We start from the raw sequence: 9,833 nt of genomic DNA, 5'->3' as shown, positions 1-9,833 counted from the left end.
TCGTTCCTGGTTTTGCAAAATCCGCAGCAAATCTGCACTGTGGGAACAAGGTCTAATACAGCCCCAATAGAAGTCTATTGGGCCATACCGTACATCCATATGGATCCAATTTTATCAGGAGGTATGTTGTGTGAATTGTGGCGAGCTCCATTGGATGTAGATAGGACAGTTATACACTGCTACATGATGACACGCTGAAGTGTGAACAGGGGGTGAGACAAACCAATGTGTCCCCACCAGCCCTTCTCCACAAAACCTCCCAGTGGGTGAAAGGTATTTTTTTAACCCTTTGATAACCGCTTCACCTCATGTTTGGGCGTGTTTTTTTTCAGCCAATTTTTCAGCTAAAAAAAGAGCAAAAAATAAAATAAAAAAAGAAGAAAAGTACCGGAGACTAAATTCTGCCTGTAAATACTTAGAAAATGTGATGCTTTTCCAACAGAATCGGCAGCTACACTCGAAGGCTCTGATATAACCAACTTCATACTGGCAAAGAAGAGCAGTGGACCATACCAACCAATCAAATCAGTTGCTTCACATGCAAAGCTACGTTGAAAAAAATGAAAGCTGGAATTTGATAGGTTGCTAGGGGTAACACTACTTATAGTCAGCAGTCGTTATTATTCACGACGTCCAAAGCACACGATGCAGTCATTTACACTCAGTTACTTTATGTGCACTTAAAAAAAACAAAAAACCTGACAGAGCGTAAGAAATAAACAAGTATCGTCCATTACAAACAACGATAAACCCGCCGAGCCAATCTCCCCGTATAAAGCAATCTGTGTAGTGACCACACCCACCAGCGGGCACGCCCCCGTCAGCCACGCCCCCTGCTGGGATCCCTATATCCCCGGTCCCGGCCCGGTGCCCTGTCTCTCTGCACTAGTGAGTTACCCGGGTCGTGCAGCCATGGCTTCAGAGAAGATCTTCACAGAGGGGGAAAGCTGCCAGTCCTCTTGGCACAACGCCACTGCAGGGTACAATGAAACGGATACACACTTGGAAATCTTGGGCAAGCCGGTAATGGAGAGATGGGAGACCCCCTACATGCACAGTTTAGCCGGTGTGGCAGCCAGCAAAGGTATGCTCGACTCTGGCATAAATACAGGGGTGCTGGCAGCGGGTGCCTGGCACTCCATACTACTGTCCCTGGGCACAAGTTGTCTCGCCTTTGGCAGATCTATAAGCGTGGCTGTATGTGTGAATAGTTTTTGCATATAATACAGATAATGAGCCTTTGGCATCTGTTTCATTTATGGTATTAACATGCCACCATCTGATCTATTAAAACCCTCCTCATAAGAAATCTATCTATATAATGTGTGTGGCACTCATCAATGCATGAAAGGAGTTAATGTTTTCTGACAGTAATGTTTGCCTGCAGCCAGGCACAAGGTGTAAGGTGGATGTCAGAATAGTTACACTTGGTGACAGCTGTGCTGTAGAGAGGGGGGGTTGGGATTCAGACTCTGCTCTTTTAATAGTGCTTGTAGGACTCCATGACTTTGTTTCTTCACTCCTAGTATGGATTGAGTAACTAAAGTCTTGTTCACACACTGCAGGTTTTGCATGTGTATTTTAAGCCAAAACCAGGAATGGAACCTAAACAGAAAAAAAAAATATTTAAAGGGGTTGTCCACTACTGGTGACCTATTCTCAGGATAGGTCATCAGTATAATCAGTGGGGGTTGCACCGATCAGCTTCTCAGACTGTCTCCAGGCACCGGATGTTATACACTATGCAGTGTGCGGTGCAGAAGGCTTGGACTACTGCGTAGCGGCCGTGTTGCAGAACTGCTTCTTTTCACTTGAATAGAAGCGGAGCTGTAAGGCTGGGTTCACACGAGCATGTTCGGTCTGTAAAGGATGGAACGTATTTCGGCCGCAAGTCCCGGACCGAACACACTGCAGGGAGCCGGGCTCCTAGCATCATAGTTATGTACGATGCTAGGAGTCCCTGCCTCTCCGTGGAACTACTGTCCCATACTGAAAACATGATTACAGTATGGGACAGTTGTCCTGCAGCGAGGCAGGGACTCCTAGCATTGTACATAACTATGATGCTAGGAGCCCGGCTCCCTGCACGGTGTTCGGTCTGGGACTTGCGGCCGAAATACGTTCCGTCCTTTACGGATCGAATATGCTCGTGTGAACCCAGCCTTACACTGCCGCTATATTATGACCGGAGCAATGTACTTCCGACATCCAGTGCCTGGAGGCAGCTGATGGGTGTCGGTGTCTGACACCCACTGATCATATACTACTGGAAAGGTAATCGGTATGAAAAATAGGCCGGACAACCCCTTTATTAAGCCATATGTTCTTGTGAGCAGGCTAGAATGACTAAATGGCTTCAGCCATGCCAGCCTGCTGGCACACCAGAGACAACTTGTATTTCCTGTGCTCTAATGCAAAATCTGTAATGTCCCCCACCCAGGCTTGTACCAATTATAATACTCCAATCTCATAGGGTAAAAGGGCCTTTGGGCACCATCTCCCAGATGTGAGTAGTACCTCTGCACCTTCTTTACCTGTGCCACTGTGCATAGTTTTGCGAGTATCAAACCTTCTCCATGTCCGGAGCATGTGTAACTAATCTTATAAGGTAAGTACTACACCTACAAGGAAGCCCACTGCACTAGCTGTAGTTTAGCTCTTGTGATATGGACTACGTGTGCCATCATGCCATGCCAGGCTCAGAATACTGTGCCAGCACAGGGTGTGGACATGTCAGTGATTGCTTCTGAGACTCTCACCAATTGATCTGGTGATGGTTACTGCGGTTCCCACGGGTGTACATACCCTCTATACTCCCGTACACTTATAGCCCTAAATTTGGGAAAACATTGCCTAGAAATGAAGGTTCACTTGCATCCGGTCACTCGACGTCCCCATTTCTAATCCACTTTATTAGCCTCTACTTTTTTGCGTGCTTTGTAAATCTACTTTGTCACTTGACTGCCCTGTTGTTCATTCTTTGCTAACCAATTACTCGTCTTAAAGGAGGACGAGTGCTGGAGCTTGGCTTTGGCATGGCGATAGCCGCTACTAAATTGGAAGAGTATAACATAGAAGAACACTGGATTGTGGAATGCAACGATGGCGTATTCCAGCGACTACAGGAATGGGCCAAAGCACAACCTCATAAGGTACAGATGTAAAGGTGTGATCTGATCAGCCTTATGCTGGAACTATCAATATTCAAAGTAAAGGGCATAATTCCACTGCTAGAGGTAGTCCTACATCCTGTAACTTCTACATTGACATGCATCTGGCTTGTCCACTAATACAAAACACTCTTCTAACGAATGCTCTCTTCTGCCCTACTACTTCTACTAAACCTAGGGATTCCTTTATTAGCAGGTTACCGAGATCCCCAACCTTTATACCCTATACACTTCACTACAGCAAGGGTATAGCAACCACAGGCCATCCATAAAGCCGTAACTTGTGTACAGAGTCCTCCAGCTGATAGGATGCTATATGAAGATGAAGCTGGTAATATCCCACAACCTGGGCAATGTTTGTGCATCAGTATCTGGGCACACTATGGCAATTTTATTTTTACATTTCATTAAGCCCCTATTAGGGTATGTTCACACGGCCTATTTACGGATGTAATTCGGGCGTTTTTGCCCCGAATTCCGTCCGAAAATAGCGCCTCAATAGCGCTGACAAACATCTGCCCATTGAAAGCAATGGGCAGACGTCTGTTCACACGAGGCGTAATTTACGCGCCGCTGTCAAATGACGGTGCGTAAATAGATGCCCGCGTCAAAGAAGTGACCTGTCACTTCTTTGGCCGTATTTGGAGCCGTTATTCATTGACTCCAATGAATAGCAGCGCCAATTACGTCCGTAATTGACGCGGCGTTCTAGCGCCTGCACATGCCGTTACGGCTGAAATTACGGGGATGTTTTCAGGCTGAAACATCCCCGTAATTTCAGCCGTTACGGACGCCCTCGTGTGAACATACCCTTACACTGGCCAGTGCAGCGAGCGCCGATAAACGATACGTCGTTGATTGGCGCTCACTTGCTCCTGTCACACGGAGCTATGGATAGGGACGAGCGGTCGTTACTCCGATTATCATGTCGGCAGCGCGTCTCCCTGTTTAGAGATGTGCTGCCGACAACTATATTTTACTTTTCTTAAAACTATTCGATCAGCAGATTATAGAGCGTTTGCTCGTTCATCTGCTGATCGTTCCCCTGTTAGCACTGGGCAATTATTGGCAATGAGCGTTCTATGAACGCTTGTCTGCCCGATATTCGCCCAGTGTAAAAGGCCTTTACTTTGGCCCTATATTATAAACTGTAAGGAGGTGGTGTCAATAGAACATGGCGCTACCCAAAGGACATCCTAGTATCAAGTGTTCATATTATTCCCCTGTAGTGCAATATAAGTGAAGGAAAGTGACGACTACTGAGTGCCATTTTTGAAGCCTGGTAAACTGCTATAGCTCTGCTGGGATCTCTTTCTAATATGTGGATTGACCATGGACCAAAAATATAAGGGCTTATTCAAATGGCTTAAGACCCCTGTCCATACGCCCCCCTCGATTTACATGGTCGGCCCATGCATTTTAATGGGGGTGGTGTAAGACTAGATCTCCCCTACAGCAGGCAGCTATAACAGCTGATCACTGAAGGCTGGACTGGCAATAACAGCTGATGGTGGCTTGCTCTAGAGGAGAGGTGTCCAGTTGGGGCAAACTTTTTAATGTCCTTCCTGCTAAATAGTGATTGGAGCCCGCAAACATCTGCCCATTGCTTTCAATGGGTTTTGCGATGTTCTGTTCCCACAAGGTGTAATTTTATCAGTCGCTGTCAAAAGACGGCGCATAAAGACGCCCGCGTCAAAGAAGTGCATGTCACTTCTTGGGATGTTTTTGGAGCCATTTTTCATTGACTCCATTGAAAAACCGCTCCAATAACGTCCGTAAAATACGCAGCGAAAAACGCGAGTTAAAAAAACAACTGAAAATCAGGAGCTGTGTTCAGGCTAAAACGGCTTCGTAATTTCAGACGTATTTTGCTACTGCGTGTGAACATGCCCTAACTAGAAAACAATTTTCAGTTATTTAGTAGAGAAAGTTAGAATGCCATATTTTAGAGTGCATATAATAGGCAGGCATGTGCTCATAGGATTGTAGAGGGTCAATGTGCACGTATGAGTGTGCTCACTGGGTTCATGAGTGCAAATCTAGATAGGAACAATAGGATGTGTATTTGAAACTAACAGAAATTGGACAAAGTGCAAAATAAGGGGGTCTAACGGGGCAGTGAACAAAAGTCGTTTAAAGAACTGCATAGTCGGCATGTAGAGAAATACTATGCAGCCTATGCGTAGATAATTCAGGTGAGAGTGCACTGGCAGTAAGGACATCACGTGCTTTGTGCAAATGAGGTCTAATAAATACTAAGATGGTCATAGGGTGGCAAAGGCATATCCTGGTAAAAGATAGAAAGACCCTGCAAAAAGTCACTGACTTCTGGATAATCATTTACAGATTGTACCACTGAAAGGGCTGTGGGAAGATGTGGTGCCCACTTTACCAGATGGTCACTTTGATGGTAAGAATGTCGTGTTTTGTTTTTGTTTTTTCCCCCTCCGATTTTGTATTTATTTTTAATGAGTTCTGCCTTCCATTTAGGAATCTTGTATGACACATATCCTTTGTCTGATGAGACATGGCATACACATCAGTTCAACTTTATCAAGGTAATTTCATGTATCTTTCTGAATAGCATAGTCGCTGAACCACCGCTCAATGTGTTGCATAAATGCTAAACTGCATTAGTCCCTGCATGCCAGCCATTATGGACCCATTCATGAGTGAGTAGGGAAAACCCTACAGTTCAGCATTGGTGATGCTGTGGTTTCCTGGACAGCCATATTGGGGATGCCTTAAAGAGGCTCTGTCACCAGATTCTCAAATCCCTATCTTCTATTGCATGGGATCGGAGCTGCAATGTAGATAACAGTAATGTTTTTGTTTTTTTTATGAATACACATGATCATCCAGCCTGGACGTCATGTGTATTCAGAATCCTGACACTTCTGAATCTTTTCTTTGAGATTTCTAGCAAGTGAAACGAAATCTCGTTTACCTCGTAATCTCGTGAGATTTTGCTTCCCTTGCCGGAGTCTCACAGAAAAGATTCAGAAGTGTCAGGATTCTGAATACACATGACGTCCGGGCTGGATGATCATGTGTATTCACTATCAGGACACTTGATTAATGTTAATCTCTGTATGCGGCTGCACATCGCTGCTGTGTAAATGAATGGAGAGGAGTGTATGATGCTGACTGGTCACTGATTGGTCAGCGTCATACACGTAAACACGCCCAGTTAAAAACACAATACATGCCCAGTTGGACATTTCAAACCTCATTTGCATAAATATAAAATAGCTCATAACTTGGCCAAAAAAAATGAACGTTTTTAAAAAACAAAACAAAAAACAAGTTACTGTTATCTACATTGCAGCGCCGATCACATGCAATAGGAGATAGGGATTTGAGAATCTGGTGACAGAGCCTCTTTAAGCAGCCCTGCATCAATAAGTTCAGGGCATCTAAAAATGAACGTTTTTAAAAAACAAAACAAAAAACAAGTTACTGTTATCTACATTGCAGCGCCGATCACATGCAATAGGAGATAGGGATTTGAGAATCTGGTGACAGCCTCTTTAAGCAGCCCTGCATCAATAAGTTCAGGGCATCTAAAGTGTGTGTGTGTGTGTGTGTGTGTGTGTGTGTGTGTGTGTGTGTGTGTGTGTGTGTGTGTGTGTGTGTGTGTGTGTGTGTGTGTGTGTGTGTGTGTGTGTGTGTGTGTGTGTGTGTGTGTGTGTGTGTGTGTGTGTGTGTGTGTGTGTGTGTGTGTGTGTGTGTGTGTGTGTGTGTGTGTGTGTGTGTGTGTGTGTGTGTGTGTGTGTGTGTGTGTGTGTGTGTGTGTGTGTCTCTGAACAACGCTGTTTCTGCAACTCCTATAGTAGTGAATGGCAGTTATGGAAGCAGCATAGCTCAGCGAGCTACACCATTTGCGTAATTCCTGGTCAGGAATCACACGCCTAAGCCACAACACAGAACGGGGTTTAGGGGGCCCTGTTCTAGAGATAGATGCGGGTTCCACCTCTGGAACCTGCACCTATCTGACAAATCCAGTGGATGTCTAAGATGGGAGAACCCCTTTAAACTGTATTAAAGACTATGTAAACCTTTTATGAAAGGCTTTTATTATAATAATAATAATAATAATAATGTGTTTGGTGCAACTCTCAAATTTAGATTTTAAATTATTTTTTTACTTTTTGAGATACAGCTGTTCTGTATTCTCTATACAGAGCAGCTGTATTGTTCACCTCTGACCTGAATCATTCAGTCCCGCAGACCTGACTAACAGGATTTAGCGAACAATACAGCTGCTCTGTATGGAGAATACAAAGCAGCTGTATCTCAAAGTAAAGAATTTTTCATAAAAACTAATTTGAAAGTTCCACCAATCCATACTAACTGACCTGTTTTTAATTTAAAAAAAATAGTGTCATGGTTGTGTGATAGTATTTTATTTTCTGGTATATTAAATATATACTGCTGATATAGCCTACACCCTAGTAACTCCTTTTACAGGAATACTCGTCAGAACTGATAGTTATTCTTAAAGCAGGGCCTGAGGCAGCGGTGCATGACATAGGGATTCTCTCTGGTGTTCTTTGAATACCTATGCCCTGCACTAGGCATGACCTACTCCTGTTGCTCTAAGTGTTCTCTTAAGTCTGTTATGAAGACCAGACATAGATGGTAACAGGTCACATGGCAATATTTGGTCCTGTTGTAGGCAAACCTTTGCGTCACATTTCCAAACAGGAGAGCTCCAGTGCCCCATGGTATAGTAGAGCACTGTTCCATTGCTCTGGTAAGGGCCCCTAATGCTACTGTTACTACGGTAGATCAAGCAACTGTCTGTCTCTGAACTTCTCGCTATTGGTCAAAGATCGGCCTTCCAACAGATTAGTGACAATGCCTCTGTCTAATTTGCTGGCAGCAAGGCATGCATTGTGAATGCCCCTCATGCCAAGGCAGTACAGAGAGGCCCTGTGGGATGTTCACATGTATTACAACATACACTAACTATTATGTTTTTTTTATTAACTTTATATGTCTTGTTTTCCAGGGTCATGCCTACCGCCTGCTGAAACCTGGTGGAGTCCTTACATACTGTAACTTGACATCTTGGGGAGAGTTTTTGAAAACCAAATACAATGACATAGAAAAAATGTTTCAGGTAAGTTGTCCTAAGATAATTTTGTTTTTATAGTTTCATTTACTTCCAGGGAGCATCCGGCTGTACCTGTATTGTGCGGTTATTGTGCAGGCTCCAGAGCGGAGTCCGCGGCATCACTTGCAGGTTCCAGCTGTGTTACAAAGCTGACTCCTTCAAAGTGTATGGGGCTGACAAACAGCCGAGTGCTGTGCTTGACTGTTTTCATTAGCTCCATAGACTTTGACTGGAGGAGAGGCCAGGCATTTGCACTGCTTCTCTGTTCAAACTCCCTCTAGCTGGCATCTTGGACCAGCGGTCAGACCCCATGGATCAATATTTTTCCCCTATCTCGAGGATAGGTGGGAAGTGCTAGGAGGCTGGAGTACCCCTTTAAGGGGTTAAGCCCCACTGCAACTAATAATATGTGAACATACACTGTACTGTATGTGTTTTTATTTAGTTACACATCACATGTGCAGTACTAGCCTGACTTTTCTAGCAGAACTTGTACCTTTTATTATGTGTTTAAAAATGTCTACCTCTTACAGGAGACTCAAGTACCTCAGCTGTTGGAGGCTGGTTTCAAGCAGGAAAATATTAGTACCACAGTGATGGATCTTATCCCTCCAGAAGAATGCAGATATTACTCTTTCCCTAAGATGATTACTCCCACCATCCTCAAGGCCTGAGTAGAAGGGATTCTTTTGTTCTGAAGAAGAGAAATCCTGAAGACCAAGCTGCCTTCCTTCCCACGTTGTGCAATAGCATCACTCAGCACCTACTATAAAAGTATGGGGCGCACAAGCTCTACCAGAATGTGGTTACCCTGCGTGGGCAGTGGCAAAGGGCACATGACTGTGCAGAACATCCAGAGCACTATTTTTCACTGAAAATGAATGCTGAATAAAATGTGCTAGTTTTTGACATGCTGTTTCTGTATTCTCATTCTCTCTCGCTATAATCCTGATTACAATTCGCGCAAAAGTTCAGTGTGGCATCTGTATATGGTGCACGGCTGCCTGATTTTCGCGCAGCCGGCATAATAATGACAGTTTTTATGTTACGAAACCGTAAAGGAGGGGCTTTTATGTTTCCCTTCACTTCTTTAACAACTGTAGCGCGAATCACGCGTGTCACCCGGAAGTGCTTCCGTGTGCCGCGTGCAATTTGCACGCACCCATTGACTACAATGGGTGCGTGCTGCGCGAAACATGGGCAAGTGTAGGACATGTCGTGTGTCCGCTGCGTAAAACTCACGACCTGTCCTATATTTGTGCGTTTTTTGCGCATCACGCACCCATTGAAGTCTATTGGTGCGTGAAAATCACGCGCAGCACATGGAAGCACTTCCGTGATTCGCGCAACAGCAGTAAAAACTATGAATAAAAACAAAAGAACCATGTGCTTTTCTGTTTACAAACATAGTGTCATAATGATGGCGGCTGCGCGAAAATCACGCAGCCACGCATCATATGCTGCTGACACACGGAGCTCTTATGTACCTTTGCGCGTGCAAAAGGCACACGAGCGCCGATCAACGAGACATTGTTTATTGGCGC

At 44.6% G+C, this 9,833-nt stretch overlaps 1 protein-coding gene across 1 annotated transcript; it reads left to right on the top strand.

The window, feature by feature from the left end:
* Positions 1–846: 846 nt before the first annotated feature.
* GAMT (guanidinoacetate N-methyltransferase) lies at positions 847–9,198 on the top strand. Its single transcript, XM_075825403.1, has 6 exons — positions 847–1,084; positions 3,007–3,152; positions 5,517–5,580; positions 5,661–5,728; positions 8,185–8,295; positions 8,823–9,198. The coding sequence occupies exons 1-6, from the start codon at positions 913–915 to the stop codon at positions 8,961–8,963; spliced, it is 702 nt and encodes a 233-aa protein (XP_075681518.1). The 5' UTR covers positions 847–912; the 3' UTR covers positions 8,964–9,198.
* Positions 9,199–9,833: the final 635 nt, after the last annotated feature.

The sequence above is a fragment of the Rhinoderma darwinii genome, chromosome 1, assembly GCF_050947455.1.
Source record: "Rhinoderma darwinii isolate aRhiDar2 chromosome 1, aRhiDar2.hap1, whole genome shotgun sequence".
In the NCBI taxonomy this organism is placed as follows: domain Eukaryota; kingdom Metazoa; phylum Chordata; class Amphibia; order Anura; family Rhinodermatidae; genus Rhinoderma; species Rhinoderma darwinii.
This window is presented reverse-complemented; position numbering and strand designations above follow the sequence as displayed.